This window comes from Schistocerca gregaria, chromosome 3 (genome assembly GCF_023897955.1).
Source record: "Schistocerca gregaria isolate iqSchGreg1 chromosome 3, iqSchGreg1.2, whole genome shotgun sequence".
Taxonomy (NCBI): domain Eukaryota; kingdom Metazoa; phylum Arthropoda; class Insecta; order Orthoptera; family Acrididae; genus Schistocerca; species Schistocerca gregaria.
In genome coordinates this window covers 904518846-904536130 of record NC_064922.1, presented here as the reverse complement: position 1 = coordinate 904536130, position 17285 = coordinate 904518846, and the positions used below count along the sequence as shown (strand labels likewise).

Below are 17285 nucleotides of genomic sequence, written 5' to 3'. Positions count from 1 at the left end.
CCATATCAGATCTACCAACCACCAGCAATACTTCCATTTTGACAGCTGCTACGCATTCCTTACCAATAAGTTCCTTCCCTACAACCTAGCCACCTGTATCTGTTGCATCTATAGTGATGAACAGTCCTCTTGAAATATACCAAGGGTCTCACAGAGGCATTCACAGAACAAAATTACCCCTTCAGCCTTATACAGAAACTAATCTCCCATGCCTTATTTCTTGAGTCAAACACCACCTCCAAAAGTCCCACCATCCAGCCACAAAGGAGAATTCCTCTTGTGACTCAGTACCACCAAAGACTGGAACAACTGAATCACTTTCTCCGTCAGGGTTTCTACTATCTCTTGTTGTGCCCTGAGATGAGAAATGTCCTACCAATTATCCTTCCCACCCCTCACAGAGTGGTATTCCACCACCCATTGCACCTAAAGAGTAATCTTGTCCATCCTTACTCCACCCCTGCTCCCAACCCCTTGCCTCACAGTTCACAGTCTTATAATAGACCTAGATACAAGACCTGTCCCACATATCCTCCCACCCCGACCTACTCCAGTCCTGTCTCTGGCATCTTGTACCCCATCAAAGGCAAGGCTACCTGTTAAAGCAGTGATGTGATCTAAATGCTAACCTGTAACGACTGTACTGCCTTCTATGTGGGTATGGCAACCAAGAAGCTGTCTCTCTACCTGAATGGCCATTGACAAACTGTGGCCAAGAAACAGCTGGACCACCAAGTTGCTGAGCTTGCTGCCCAACAAACGTTCTTCACATGTATGTGCTATCTGGATCCTTCCTACCAGCACCAACTTTTCTAAATTACATAGGTGGGAACTCCCTGTGCAATATATCATATGTTCTCATAAACCCCTGGCCACCTGCTCTTTTCACATTCAAGCACTATACAGCCTTTTAGTCCACCAACAAACCTGGGGTGTTTTGTTTTTACTTCTCTTGTCATCAACCCTCCACCCCTCACCCCTCCCTGCCCTCCTGCCCTTGCACTCCATTTAACCTCTCAACTATACCTAACTGCCCTACGTGCACTGCACCACTTCCCTGTATTCTTCCACAAGCGACACTTGACTGTCTCCAGCCCTGCTCTGCTATCCCTCCCTTCCCCCACCCCAGCCTCCTCCATACCCCCACCACCCATTTTGCTTCTCCCATCACGCACAATTGTTTGAAGTCTGGTCTCGGAGGCCAGAGACAGTGGTCATGGGTGTGTGTTGTCTACTTCAGAGGACGGCCTTTTGGCTGAAATCTTACTTGTTTAGCAGTCTTTTCATTGCGGTTGTCTGTGGCTCATAATCGCCTTTACATGGTGAGTAGCAATCTATCCTTTTCATAATACGGTAACATCCTGGATAGATTCTGTGGCCTTCCTCAAGCCTTTCAATTGTCACAGTCCATGTGACTACCTATCATGACACACTTTCCCTCAGCACCATGTTATTATTTACTCTTTTTACATATACGAGGGTCACCCCAAAAGAAATGCACACTATTTTTGTAAAAATACAGTTTTTATTCTGCATGTGTGAAAGTTTTACAGTGTGTAGATACATCCTTCCTGCTTTTTTTCAAACTTAGTTCAACCTGTTCCCGTGAGTGGCACCATCACAGCATGTCTTCAAGCTGTGCTGTGAAAACGAGACTGTGGAAAACATCCACTAGAGGTTGAAAAAGGTGTTTGGAGATGCTGCTGTCGGTTGCAGTATAGTTAGTCGGTGGGCAAGCAGGTTACGTGATGAAAGCGGGCATAGCAATATTGAGGATTGTCCTCGCAGCGGCAGGCCTCGTACTGCACACACTCCAGACAATGTGCAGAGAGTTAACGAATTAGTGACTGCTGACAGACGCATCACAGTGAACGAATTCACACGCTACGTTGGGATAGGGGAAGGAAGTGTTTGCAGAATACTGAAAGTGTAGGAGTTAAAAAGGGTTTGTGCCAGGTGGGTCCCCAGGATGTTGACAGTGGCTCACAAAGAAACAAGAAAAACGGTATGCAGCGAACTTTTGGAACACTACGAGAATGGTGGAGGTGAATTTCTTGGAAGAATTGTGACAGGTGATGAAACGTGGCTCCATCATTTTTCACGAGAGACAAAGAGGCAATCAGTGAAGTGACATCATGCAAATTTACCCAAGAAAAAAAAAATTCAAAACCACACCTTCTGCTGGAAAAGTTATGGCTACGGTGTTTTTCGATTCTGAAGGACTCTTGCTTGTGATATCATGCTAAGTGGAAACACCATAAATTCTGATGCATATGTGATGACACTGAAGACACTTCAAGCTCGACTGAGTTGTGTTTGACCACATCAGTAAAAGCAGGATGTTTTGCTGTTGGACGACAATGCATGGCCACATGTCAGTCAAAAAAACCATGGAAGCGATCACAAAACTCGTATGGACAACACTGAAACACCCGCCTTACAGTCCTGACCTGGCTCCATGTGACTATCATCTCTTTGGGAAACTGAAAGACTCTCTTCATGGAAAAAGGTTTGAAGATGATGACTCCCTTGTGTACGCTGCCAAACAGTGGCTCCAACAGGTTGGTCCAGAATTTTACTGTACGGGTATACAGGTGCTGGTTCCAAGATAGCGTAAGGCAGTTGAGAGGGATGGAAATTATGTGGAAAAATGAAAATATTGTTCCTAAAGGATGTATCTACACACTGAAAACTTTCAAAGATGTAGAATAAAAGATGGATTTAAAAAAAAAAATAGTGTGCATTTCTTATGGAGTGACCCTCGTACATACATTGTAGATTGTAGATTGTATTTTATTGGTCCTGTTGTTTACATAGCAGCTTATGCACAAGACATTGGACAAGTCAAGTTATAAATATACAGGCTGAAAGTAATTTAAAGGCATACATATGTAAGCTTACAATAATACACTTTACACGTAAGTAAGTATTTACAGGGTGTTTCAAAAATGACCGGTATATTTGAAACGGCAATAAAAACTAAACGAGCAGCGATAGAAATACACCGTTTGTTGCAATATGCTTGGGACAACAGTTCATTTTCAGGCAGACAAACTTTCGAAATTACAGGAGTTACAATTTTCAACAACAGATGGCGCTGCAAGTGATGTGAAAGATATAGAAGACAACGCAGTCTGTGGGTGCGCCATTCTGTACGTCGTCTTTCTGCTGTAAGCGTGTGCTGTTCACAACGTGCAAGTGTGCTGTGGACAACATGGTTTATTCCTTAGAACAGAGGATTTTTCTGGTGTTGGAATTCCACCGCCTAGAACACAGTGTTGTTGCAACAAGACGAAGTTTTCAACGGAGGTTTAATCTAACCAAAGGACCGAAAAGCGATGCAATGAAGGATCTGTTTGAAAAATTTCAACGGACTGGGAACATGACGGATGAACGTGCTGGAAAGGTAGGGCGACCGCGTACGGCAACCACAGAGGGCAATGCGCAGCTAGTGCAGCAGGTGATCCAACAGCGGCCTCGAGTTTCCGTTCGCCGCGTTGCAGCTGCGGTCCAAATGACACCAACGTCCACGTATCGTCTCATGCGCCAGAGTTTGCACCTCTATCCATACAAAATTCAAACGCGACAACCCCTCAGCGCCGCTACCATTGCTGCACGAGAGACATTCGCTAGCGATATAGTGCACAGGATTGATGACGGCGATATGCATGTGGGCAGCATTTGGTTTACTGACGAAGCTTATTTTTACCTGGACGGCTTCGTCAATAAACAGAACTGGCGCATATGGAGAACCGAAAAGCCCCATGTTGCAGTCCCATCGTCCCTGCATCCGCAAACAGTACTGTTCTGGGCCGCCATTTCTTCCAAAGGAATCATTGGCCCATTTTTCAGATCCAAAACGATTACTGCATCATGCTACTTGGACATTCTTCATGAAGTTGTGGCGGTACAAACTGCCTTAGATGACACTGCGAACACCTCGTGGTTAATGCAAGATGGTGCCCAGCCACATCGCACAGCCGACGTCTTTAATTTCCTGAATGAATATTTCGATGATCGTGTGATTGCTTTGGGCTATCCGAAACATACAGGAGGCGGCGTGGATTGGCCTCCCTATTCGCCAGACATGAACCCCTGTGACTTCTTTCTGTGGGGACACTTGAAAGACCAGGTGTACCGCCAGAAACCAGAAACAATTGAACAGCTGAAGCAGTCCATCTCATCTGCATGTGAAGCCATTCCGCCAGACACGTTGTCAAAGGTTTCGGGTAATTTCATTCAGAGACTACGCCATATTACTGCTACGCATGGTGGATATGTGGAAAATATCGTACTATAGAGTTTCCCAGACCGCAGCGCCATCTGTTGTTGACAATTGTATCTACTGTAATTTCGAAAGTTTGTCTGCCTGAAAATGTACTGTTGTCCCAAGCATATTGCAACAAACGGTGTATTTCTATCGCTGCTCGTTTAGTTTGTATTGCCATTTCAAATATACCGGTCATTTTTGAAACACCCTGTATATAACACATTTCTTAAATTTAAATATTCTTCAATGGAGTAAAAGCACATGCTCTGCAAGCCACCATACAGTAAATGGTGGAGAGTACCTTTTATCACTGCGAGCCATACCCTTTCGTGTTCCACTCACAAATGGAGTGAGGCAAAAATGAGTGTCCATATTCCTCAATAACAATGTATCAAAATGATTAATTTAATCTCTTATTGTCTGCTGTCTTTTGCTCTCCCTGCTTTTTGCCTTTTTTCCCCATTTCTCTCTCTCTCTCTCTCTCTCTCTCTCTCTCTCTCTCTCTCTCTCTCTCTCTCTCTCTTTTTCTCTCTTGCTCTCATTTATTTTGCACTCATTCCATCTCCTTTACACAGTTATCATTTTTTCCCTTTTGTGTACTTTTCCTGCTTTCCCATTTCATTTTTTTATTGTTGCTAACAACTTTTTGTGTGTTATATATACTTCAGACTCAGTTGGTTTACCCTTATTTCTTATGTGTCTGCTAGTTCTATTGTCTGATTTTTTGTATATCTTTCATTTGAATATTTCATTGTTGATTTCCTTTTCATCTTGTCTTAGTATATCTCCTCCTAAGTTGGATAAAGCCAAAAGCCAGCATTTGTGTTTGTTTATTGTGTCCGAGAAGTAAAAGTGCTTTCATTTGATTTCAATTTCAGTTTTTAAGTTTGTTGCAGTGATTTGAGTATACTGAATGTAAGTAAGCATTTTCAGGATCTTTCTGAGATATGTAATGAGAAACAATGTTATGCTTATTAGAACATTAGCTTTACAGTCAAGTTTTGCAGCAGTTGGATTTTTTTAAGGTCATACATATATAAATTACCTGATCTTGACTGTCAACAGAGAAAGATGTATCACATGGAAAGATGAATAACTCGTTTGAAAATTTGCATAACAGAAATGTAATTTCTTATCAGATACCTGATATGTCTGTTGGTGTGTATGTTTGCTTGAGTGACAGTTAATCAAGAGGCAATAATACCAGAGGAAGAAAGTTTCTACTCACCATATAGCAGAGATGCTGAGTCTCGATAGGCACAATAAAGAGATTCACACAATTATAGCTTTCAGCCATTAAGGCCTTTGTCAGCAGTAGACACACATACACCCATGCTCACAAACACTCACACAAATGCAACTTGCACACACATCTGCAGTCTCAGAGGACTGAAACTAAACTGCGAGCAGCAGCACCAGTGCATGATGGGAGTGGTGACTGGGTCGGGGTAAGGAGGAGGCTGGGGTGGGGATGGGAGGGATAGTACGGTGGGAGTGGCGGACAGTGAAGTGTTGCAGTTTAGACGGAGGGCAGGAGAGAAGGTGTGGAGGGGGGAGGGGGCAAGTAGTGGAAAGGAGAGAAATAAAAAGAAATCAAAAGACTGGGTGTGGCGGTGAAATGTCTGCTGTGTAGTGCTGGAATGGGAACAAGGAGGGGGCTGGACAAGTGAGGACAGTGACTAATGAAGGTTGAGGCCAGGAGGGTTACGGGAACATAGGATGTATTGCAGGGAAAGTTCCCACTTGCGCAATTCAGAAAAGCTGGTGTTGGTAGGAAGGATCCATATGACACAGACCATGAAGCAGTCATTGAGATGAAGGATATCATGTTTAGCAACGTGTTCAACAACAGGATGGTGCACTTGTTTTTTGGTCGCAGTTTGCCGGTGGCTGTTCATGCGGACAGACAGCTTGTTGGTTGTCATGCCTACGTAGAATGCAGCACAGTGGTTGCAGGTTAGCTTGTAAATCACATGACTAGTTTCACAGGTAGCCCTGCCTTTGATGAGATAGGTAATGTTAGTGACCGGACTGGAGTAGGTGGTGGTAGGAGGATGTATAGTACAGTTCTTGCATCTAGGTCTATTAGAGGGGTATGAGCCATGAGGTAAGGAATTGGGAGCAGGGGTTGTGTAAGGATGGATGAGTATATTGTGTAGGTTCGGTGGACGGCGGAATACTACGGTAGGAGGAGTGGGAAAGATAGTGGGTAGGACATTCCTCATTTCAGGGCACGACGAGAGGTAATCGAAACCTTGGCAGAGAATGTAATTCAGTTGCTCCAGTCCTGGATGGTACTGAGTTACGAGGGGAATGCTCCTCTGTAGCCGGACTGTGGGACTTCAGGATGTGGTGGAAGACTGGAAAGATAAGGCATGGGAGATTTGTTTTTGTACAAGAATAGGAGGATAATTATGGTCAGTGAAGGCTTCAGTGAGACTCTTGGTATATTTTGAGAGGGACTGCTCGTCACTGCAGATGTGACGATCACGGTTGGCTAAGCTGTAAGTAAGGAACTTCTTGGTATGGAATGGGTGGCACCTGTCGAAGTGGAGATATTGCTGGTGGTTAGTAGGTTTGATATGCATGGAGGTACTGATGTAGCCATCTCAGAGGTGGAGGTCAACATCTATGGTGGTGGCTTGTTGGGTTGAGTAGGAACAGGTACAGCAAATGGGGGAGAAGTTGAAACTTCCTGGCAGATTAAAACTGTGTGCCCGACCGAGACTCGAACACGGGACCTTTGCCTTTCACGGGCAAGTGCTCTACCATCTGAGCTACCGAAGCACGACTCACACCCAGTACTCACAGCTTTACTTCTGCCAGTATCCGTCTCCTACGTTCCAAACTTTACAGAAGCTCTCCTGCGAACCTTGCAGAACTAGCACTCCTGAAAGAAATTCTTCGCTAAGTATTATCATACATAGGTTCCGAGTTCGAGTCTCAGTTGGGCACACAGTTTTAATCTGCCAGGAAGTTTCATAACAGCGCACACTCCACTGCAGAGTGAAAATCTCATTCTGGAAACATTCCCCAGGCTGTGGCTAAGCCATGTCTCTGCAATATCCTTTCTTTCAGGAGTGCTAGTTCTGCAAGGTTCGCAGGAGAGCTTCTGTAAAGTTTGGAACGTAGGAGACAGATACTGGCAGAAGTAAAGCTGTGAGTACCGGGCATGAGTCGTGCTTCGGTAGCTCAGATGGTAGAGCACTTGCCCGCGAAAGGCAAAGGTCCCGAGTTCGAGTCTCTGTCGGGCACACAGTTTTAATCTGCCAGGAAGTTTCATATCAGCGCACACTCTGCTACAGAGTGAAAATCTCATTCTGGAAACATCCCCCAGGCTGTGGCTAAGCCATGTGTCCGCAATATCCTTTCTTTCAGGAGTGCTAGGTCTGCAAGGTTCGCAGGAGAGCTTCTGTAAAGTTTGGAAGGTAGGAGACGGATACTGGCAGAAGTAAAGCTGTGAGTACCGGACGTGAGTCGTGCTTCGGCAGCTCAGATGGTAGAGCACTTGCCCGCGAAAGGCAAAGGTCCCGAGTTCGAGTCTCGGTCGGGCACACAGTTTCAATCTGCCAGGAAGTTTCATATCAGCGCACACTCTGCTGCAGAGTGAAAATCTCATTCTGGGGGAGAAGTTGTTGAGGTTCTGGAGGAATGTGAATAAGGTGTCCTCACCTTCAATCCAGACAGCAAAGATGTCACCAATTAATCTGAACCAGATGAGTGGTTTAGGATTCTGGGTTTTTAGGAAGGATTTCTCTAGATGGCCCATGGAGTAGGTTAGCACAGGATGATGCCATGCAGCCGCTCATAGCCATACTGCGGATTTGTTTGTAGGTAATGTCTTCAAAGGAGAAGTAATTGTGGGTGAGGATATAGTTGGTCATGAAGACTAGGAAGGAGGTGTCGTGTGGTAAAGGGAGAGGAACTCTGGAGATTCGGTTGAGGAAATGGCTTGTGTTATAACCAGGAATAACACAATAACCTCTTCAGTCTGGTTTATTCAATCACTTTTTAACAATAATGTTAGCCAAGCATCTACCCAGGCTCACACTCAGAAGTAATGCATAATTAAAGTTTGGTTATACCAATGTCCAAATGTGAATGGTAGGGTGCACGTCCCGTAATTATTCCTAAGTCCAGTGAAGTTCAGTCTCTCCAAGTGAAGTCGCAAGATTTCCGCCGAGCAGCCAGGTAACCTCGAGTGGTGCGGCGAGTCATCCCCAAGCAGCTTTAACACGGCGTACTGCACTTCCGAACTGTCGTTTGCAGTGGCAGCCGGGTTTATATAAGGCTTGCTAGTTAATGGAGCCTTCGTCTGGGGTCGCTGTTTTCCAGGGAAAACCAATCGCAATGTTTCCTGGCGTAGCCAATTGCTGTGTTCTGACAAACTCGCGCGCGCGAAGGCAGCCAGCAATGGTAGCTGCGAGCCGCCCGTAGAAGTGCGGCCAGGGATGTATTTCTCGGCCATGTAAGGGAGCGTGCATGTGAAGATGGCCAGCGATGAAAGCAGCGAGCCACCCGGAGAAGTGCGGCCAGGGATGTATTTCTCGGCCACGTAAGGGAGCGTGCGTGTGAAGATGGCCAGCGATGAAAGCAGCGAGCCGCCCAGAGAAGTACGGCCAGTGATGTATTTGGCGGCCGCGTACTGGAGCGCGTTGTACGGTGTTTGTTAGAAGTGGTGTATACCACAGTTTGTATCTTTTATATAGAAGGTTATGTTCCGGGTAATAGATTGAAGGTGTTGGTCTACGAGAGCAGAGGTCCTCTCAATGGGGGCACAGTAACCAGCCACAATGAGGCGTCCTGGGTGGTTGAGTTTATGGACTTTAGAAAGCATGTAGAAGGTGGGAGTGTGGGGAGTGGTAGGGATAAGTAGAGAAATGGACTCTGCAGAGAGATTCTGTGATGGGCCTAAGGATTTGACTAATCACTGGAGATCCTGCTGGATTACTGGAATGGGATCATTGTGGCATGGTTTGTAGGTGGAAGTATCTGGCAGCTGACGGAGTTCTTCTTTCACGTAATCCCTGTGGTTCAAAACAACGGTGGTGGAGCCTTTGTCTGCAGGTGGTATTATAAGGTCAGGATCAGTTTTTAGATGGTGGACTGCAGTTCTTTCTGCTGATGTAAGGTTAGTTTGCATGTTGAGGGATTTGGGGAATGATGGTGAGGCAAGGTTCGAAGTTAAGAAATTCTGGAAAGTTAACAGGGGGTGGTTTGGAGGCAGTGGGTGTGGATCATGGTTGGATGGAGGAGTGAACTGAGTTAGGCAAGGTTCAGTATTGATCTTTGGTTGAGTCTGATTGGTTTGGTTGGTGGCGAATAAGTGTTTCCACTGTAGGACTGGGGCAGCTGAATTACATTCTCCAAGAAACGTCCTGCCCACTATCCTTTCCACCCCTCCTACCGTGGTATTCCACTGTCCACCAAACCTACGCAATATACTCGTCCATCCTTACACAACCCCTGCTCCCAATCCCTTTCCTCATGGCTCATACCCCTGTAATAGAGCTAGATGCAAGATCTGTCCCATACATCCTCTTACCACCACCTACTCAAGTCCGGTCACTAACATCATCTATCCATCAAAGTCATGTGATTTACGAGTTAAGCTGCAACCACTGTGCTGCATTCTATGTAGGCATGAAACCAACAAGCTGTCTGTCCACATGAATGGCCACCGGCAAACTGTGGCCAAAAAACAAGTGGACCTCCCTGTTGCTGAACATGCTGCTATAATGATATCCCTCATCTCAATGACTGCTTCACAGCCTGTGCCATGTGGATGCTTCCCACCAACACCAGCTTTTCTGAATTGCGCAGGTGGGAACTTTCCCTGCACTACATCCTATGTTCCCGTAACCCTTCTGGCTTCAACCTTCATTAGTCACTGTCCTCACCCATCCAGCCACCTCCCTGTTCCCATTCCAGCATTGCACAACTGTCATTTCACTGCCACACCCAGTCTCATCCTGTCCTCTGTGTAAACTGCAACACTTCACTGTCTGCCACACCACCATACTATCCCTCCCCCTCCCCACCCCAGCCTCCTCATTACCCCCACCCAGTCACCACTCCCATCATGCACTGGTGCTGCTGCTCACAGTGTGGTTGCAGTTCTCTGAGACTGCAGACGTGTGTCAAAGTTGCATTTGTGTGTGTGTGTGTGTGTGTGTGTGTTTACTGCTGACAAAGGCCTTAATGGCCAAAAGCTATAATTGTTTGAATCTTTTTGTTGTGCATATCGCGACTCAGCATTTCCACTATATGGTGAGTAGCAACTTTCCTTCTCTGGTATTGTTACATTCCATCCTGGATTTTCCATTGTTTAATCAAGAGGCAGGTATTCAGCTGCTTGTTTATTTAATTTAATCTTCCTTGACTATTCAGTGTGTAAAGGGTGAAGGAAAGCTTTGGAAGCTGAAACATTAATTGTAACTCTTGACAGAAAGCACCAGTCACCAAATGAAAAATGATAATATATAGGGATATCTGTTACATAAATTTAAGAGGTTAAGTATACATATAGCTGTGAATAATTCAGTATTAGTTATTGACAGTATTCCTCTGGGTGTCATTTTAAATAATTACTTTGAGTATCTTATGAGATGAATTTATGGTCATTGATTTTGCTGATGCCATTGACTTTACTGATGTCATTGTTGCCATAATGAGTTACAGTTAGCAAAGTGCCTCACAATCTCATGTATGGAGAGAAAGTCTTCCATAAATAGTTCATATTATTAAGTGACATTCACAAGATTTTACAATAAATGGCTTTCTGTTACTGATGTCATTTTTACTTCTTTCCCCTTAGGAAAGGATACTACTGCTCAGAGGGACGAATTTAATGTAGAAGCAAGGAATTCTTCTGATGTGTCCTCTCAGAGGCTTAAGTGCAGAGTAAGAACAACATTGAAAGAGCAACAACTTGCTGTTCTGTGGAATAGCTTCAGTAATAATCCACGGCCTAATTCACAAGAGAAATTACGTATTGCTGAAATGACAGGTTTAAGTGTGAAAGTTGTATCAATATGGTTTCAAAACAAAAGATGTCTCCAAAAGAAGAAGAATACTCTGTCTCAAGTCCAATGACAAATTATTATTTTGTTTGTTCAAAAATGTTGTTCTGTTCTACTTTCTTGTATTCAGAAATGGAATTTGCATGTGAAGATGTGCACCATAAGCTGAAAAGCTCAGTAGTTGCTGCTGAGAGCTTATTAATGCTTATTTACCTTCCATATACATATTTCTATTAATATCACTTGCGTTATCTGCCCCTTATGGAAGGTAGGTGCAATTACCTAATCAAAAGTGAAGCAATTTGTGCTGCATTATCATATGTGATAAATGTTAACAGTGATAGAATTGTTTCTTTCTACCACATAAAAGTGGGAAAGTGGGAAAAGGAGAACTAACTGACAAACTCCACTTCTTAATTCTTCCAAGGCCCTTCATAACTGCAATTTAATATGTGCATTGCTCCTATGTTCTGTGTGTGCTGAGTGTCATTGCACCAGTATCCATATCTTTCTTTCTTTTCTAATTCAACTTGGTTTAAATTGACTCCTCAACTACAACCTGAAGTTGTTTACTTCTTTAAGTTGTGTGTTGTGACATTACATCAAATCTTGAGACTCACATTCATGCTTCTCTTCCCACTACTTTTATTCTTTGCCCTGTGCCATCCTTCTTTTCATCCTCCATTCCTATTCTGCCCCATTCTTTCCTACTCTCCCCCTCCCTCCCCCCTTTTCCACACTTTCCTACTCTGCTCCATCCGCTCCTACTCCCCGCTATTTTCCTACTCTGCCTTATCCTCTTCAGCCCATCCCCTTTTCTCCTCGGCCTTTTTTTTCTATTCTCCTACTTTCTTCCACTGATTTCTTTACTTTTCTCCTAGCTTTCCCCTCCATTTCTTTCTTCTTCGACTAGCTTTCCCCTCTGCCTCTATATCTTTATCCTGTACCCCACTTTCACTCGTCTTGTTGCCTTTGATTCTTGCTTTCAGCTTTTCTTCTCCTCCTCCTGGCCCTTCTCATTCTTCTGCCTCTTCCTATTCTCTGCCGAACTTCCACCCTCCATGGCCTCTGTCCTCATCTGTACAACTGGTCCTTCTGTGTGGCAAAACTAGACAGCCACTTGACGTGCCAAAATTCGGAAGGGTACCTAATATTGGGTAAAAGTACAGAAGTTCAACAAATGTAATTTTTCTCTTGATTAACACTGTTAGCCATTTCATCTCCTGACTACTGTGTTACAGAAGAATCAGTCTGGAGACTGTGCACAGCTGAGAAATGAGCAACCTGCTCAGCAGTGACACACATCAGCCTTTTTCTACATTGAAGTCTCACAAACTGTTACTAAACAAGCTTCTCAAAGATTATAATTGTTGGATTATGGGTCCATACTGACTTAGCATCCTGGCTCTGGTGAGCAGTTCAGTGGCTATCAGCCACTGTGTCATCCTCCATTTGAATGCAGCGTGGAAGGTGTGTAAGGTTAGGAGAATGTTCTCTTAGCCATTGTTACCTCTCCAAACCTTAAAGAAACTGTTTTTCATTCAAGATGCTCCTCAATTGGGCACTCCATTCCAGTCCTTCCACCGAGAAAAAAATCTCTAATGGTACTGGAAACTTAACCCAAGTCCTCTGCCTGAACCCTCAGCTATGAATTATTTAAACAACATTATATTACAATATATAATTATTTTTATGGTGTGAGGCTAAGATTGGATGACAGGGGGTTTCTTGGCAAAGGGATAGTGGGGGCACCAAATACATTACTTATCACAGGTGCCACAGTACTTGGAAGCATCCACACTAACATATGACATAAAACTGTCCCAGAATTTATTATGTGAATGTAGACATTCTTGGTGTATGCTAGTGATGAAAACTCATGAGTTTCGAGCCAAATGATAGTGTTGAAGTGCTGCAGCTCGTATTCATGCAGTACTAATCTTCTTATGGCAAAGTCACTTTATATAACACTCTTTGAAATGTTGCATTATTTTAACACTGCCACCTGATGAGAAACACGAGACCTCTTCATCAATAGAATTTATTGCATTCACTATCTTTTCACCTATCAATGCATCACCTGGCTTTCAGGGAAGTAGTACCTCATGTACTTACTATGTATGACAGGAGTCATCCAAACTATTCATTATTGATTAAATCCTCTGGGATGGTTCTTTTGGTTTTCATGTGCTCTCTCTGCCACTGGATTAAAAATGCTCTCCTGTAACTGAAAGACGAAGATGTATACCATGCACAGTGAAATGTCTCTGAATGGTACTACTCCGACTTGCAATATATTGTGTTCTGTTATTAATAAATTCTTTGATAACTACTAGGGGAAACAATACAATCCTTAAGAATGATTACACTAATGTGTGATTATTCTAAAACTGTGTATTTAACTTGTGAATTGATCTTTGTTTTGTTTCTTGACAATGTCTTTGTAGTATCAAACTAGAAACCGAAATATTTCGCAAAAATGTGTTCCTATCTTGTTTGTCACTCAAGTATAATTGAAATTTTCCTTTAAATTTAATGTGATTATTGAAATTGTGTTTCTAAATAAATTTTTATTTGAAATTACTGTAGTTGTAAATGGAACTGTCATTTGTACCCTCACATTCACCAATAATAATTGTGATAAACTGAAACACATTGATATGAAATAAAAGAGGTATTTGGAGATGGAAAATCTTATCTGAGGTTTCATTTTCTTTGTGTAACTATGTTGGCTCCTGTAACACAATTTTACAAAGACTTACCAATTTTTGAATGGAGCTGTTGTTTTGACATCTTGCCAATCAGTGCACTTGATATAGTTGTGCCTTTGGATATTATGCTTTCAGCTGAGCAATGTAAACATTCTGAGAAATGTATGAAAAAGACTTCATATAACTTAAGAGTCTTTTCTGCAGAAATTAGCTTCACATGTAAAATAATGCTAGTAGTTCATATTTCCCAAGACCACCGTGGCCAGTCCATCCACATTGCAAGCAATTGAATTTCTAGTACCTGTAAAATTAAAAAGAGGTTACATTTTGCTCTTGGCAGTTCACTAAAACCTAAACCAACTGTTTTAATAATTATATTTCAAGCTTTCGCAACCCAAGGTTCCTTCATCAGGAAAGAGGGAAGGAGAGGGTAAAGAGTCATTCCAATCCCGGGAGCGGAAAGACTTATCTTAGGGGGGAAAAAGGACAGGTATACACTCGCGCGCGCGCACACACACACACACACACACACACACACACACACACACACATCCATACATATACAGACACAGGCACACATTTGTAAATGCAAAGAGGTTGGGCAGAGATGTCAGTCAAGGCAGAAGACAGAGGCAAAGATGTTAAATGACAGGTGAGGTACAATCGGCGGCAACTAGAAATTAGCGGAGGTTGAGGCCTGGTGGGTAAGCCTAATTTCTAGTTGCCGCCGGTCATACCTCACTTGTCATTCAACAACATCTTTGCCTCTGTACTTCCGCCTCGACTGACATCTCTGCCCAACCTCTTTGCATTTACATATGTTTGCCTGTGTCTGTATATGTGCGGATGGATGTGTGTGTGTGTGTGTGTGTGTGTGTGTGTGTGTGTGTGTGTGTGTGTGTGTGTGTGTGCGAGTGTATACCTGTCCTTTTTTTTCCCTAAGGTAAGTCTTCTTACCCTCTCCCTTAAAACCCACATACTTCCGTGTTTCCCTCTCCTTCCCTCTTTCCTGATGAAGCAACCTTGGGTTGCGAAAGCTTGAAATTTATGTGTGTATTTGTGTGTTTATTGAATTTATCAACATACCAAAGCTTTCATTTGGTAAGTTACAGCATCTTTGTTTTTAGATATGTTTTGGTAGTTAAATTTACGTGAAGAAGAAATTATGCCATAATGTTCTGCAGGAGTCATTCATAAAGTTTGGAGAAAGTAATGTATATGGTTGCCTTTCTTAAAAATGAACTATCTTTTCAAAGTTATTCTTTTCTAAGTTGTGTGTACCACAGCTTCCTCTCAAACCATTCAGTGAAAACTCAAATATTCTTTCTGGAGAAGACTGGTTAATACTATGTAAAGAGATACAGCCACTTAGAATTCTTCACATGCTTCCTTTTGCTTTTGATAAGAGAAAGAAGTTACTTATGACATGGTATAGGCCATTAAGTAATGCCAAAATGTATAAAATACATGTTTCTTAACTGTCCAATGTGCAGGAGCATGGCTGTAGTGGCAAATTTCAAACACATATTTCTTTGTCTACTTCTGCCTGATTCGTTTGAAAAGCTCAGAAGGGCATGCTCCAGCATATCATTTAGCAGTTTCTGTAACTTGGTTTCACTAGTTCATGTGATAATTTGCCCACTTTCTGTGAGGAAACTGCATGAGCCAGAATGGCAGACCTTACTACATTGTGGGCCAAACACTGTAAAAGACAATATCACTTTTGTTAGGCAAAAATTTTTGGAGGCGATCCACATGTATTATCAACTTCTCATCTCTGGGTTATATTGACCTTGCTTCTTGTCATCATGAGTTGTAATGTTAAATATAGATTTTCATATTCTTGAACTATAAAGAAACTGTTAACAGAACCTGAGTTATTGGTTTAAGCAATGTGGGAGGGAAGTTCTGGCAATTGGAGTTCTGAACTAGTTTGTAAGGTATACTAAGATGCATCATCCGTTGACTGTTCCCCATGGTCTGTCAGCCAGAAACGTGTCTAGGATACAACTGTACATGTATCGTGAGATAAATGAATGAAATTTTCAGCATTTTGTTCATTTGTGCAGTAAATAGTATAAAATATTCCTTCAAAACCAAATGTATTACTATCACTGACACAATTTGCAAGAAATGTGAAATTTTATACTATAAATTGTTTATTATTTGTTTGTTTATTGGGAGGAACTCTGACTGCATAGTAACAGTAGTGATAGTGATATGAACATCTGCAACTTACCAGTTTATACACTGTTTGTATTTATTTAAACTATAACTAATGATTTCTTGATGTAAAGTGGCTGTTCACTGTTGGTTTAATCTTTTCATCAATAGTAATGCATATTACTGTGTTTTCATCTGACAAGATTTTTAAGTAAAAGGGATCAGGATCCCATTTCATATCTCGCTTTCAAACAATGAAAAAGACTAAAATGTTGATACTTTGTGTTGTGGTTGGCAGGAGAGCCAACCGTATGGTTAAAGGAGGCCGAAATGCATGCGTCTCAGCTCACGCAGGCTGGCGTGAGGTCTGGAACATTACAAGGGAATTAGAATTGAGAAAAACGGACGTAGCTGGTGGAATACTTAACTTTAATCCATTAACAGAGAACGTCACTCTTTATGGTACATGATTCACAATATCAAAAGTACGGATACTGGCGCCTTGCTAGGTCGTAGCAAATTACGTAGCTGAAGGCTATGCTAACTATCGTCTCGGCAAATGAGAGCATAGTAGTCAGTGAACCATCGCTAGCAAAGTCGGCTGTACAACTGGGGCGAGTGCTAGGAAGTCTCTCTAGACCTGCCGTGTGGCGGCACTCGGTCTGCAGTCACTGAGAGTGGCGACACGCGGGTCCGACGTATACTAACGGACCGCGGCCGATTTAAAGGCTACCACCTAGCAAGTGTGGTGTCTGGTGGTGACACCACACTTTGTTCTTCAAACTTGCTTTGTAACTTTTTCATTCGGTCTACACTACACCATGAAAATAAATATTAGAGGGATAAAACAGTACTTCAAACTCTGCTGACTGTTTTTGAAAATGATACTTGGAAATGGCACCTAAAAATTAATATATGTAAGGCACAATTTCGACTTGTGACTAGGTATTTAATGGCTATGAGTTTTGAACAAAGCTTGCTTCTCATACTTTTATCAACTTAAAAAAGGACACAAATAGATTTCTATGTACATTTTCAGTGTGTATACAACAACGCAAATTTTAGATATGCTACATATTTTGTGTCATTATTCTCAAATAAATATTCAAATGACCAGTA

General features: G+C 42.7%; 2 protein-coding genes and 1 long non-coding RNA gene across 21 annotated transcripts in view; 2 read left to right on the top strand and 1 right to left on the bottom strand.

Moving 5' to 3' along the window:
* Window positions 1–17285, top strand: part of LOC126355227 (longitudinals lacking protein, isoforms A/B/D/L) — a 718131-nt gene that overhangs the window by 96207 nt on the left and 604639 nt on the right. The window contains exon 6 of one of the 19 annotated variants that reach the window (XM_050005491.1): window positions 11088–13979. The exons of the other annotated variants lie outside the window; for them this stretch is intronic. Coding sequence (XP_049861448.1) covers window positions 11088–11365 — 278 coding nt within the window. The 3' untranslated portion in view covers window positions 11366–13979. Of the gene's footprint in view, window positions 1–11087; window positions 13980–17285 lie in introns of those variants that run through there. 19 annotated transcript variants of the gene reach the window in all.
* LOC126355229 (uncharacterized) overlaps window positions 1–17285 on the top strand; it is a 283576-nt gene that overhangs the window by 64024 nt on the left and 202267 nt on the right. The gene's annotated exons all lie outside the window — the stretch shown is intronic.
* The window catches only part of LOC126355234 (uncharacterized), a 92371-nt gene that overhangs the window by 51669 nt on the left and 23417 nt on the right, over window positions 1–17285 (bottom strand). The window contains exon 2 of the long non-coding RNA XR_007565490.1: window positions 14055–14304. This is a non-coding gene — a long non-coding RNA (uncharacterized LOC126355234). The remainder of the gene's footprint in view (window positions 1–14054; window positions 14305–17285) is intronic.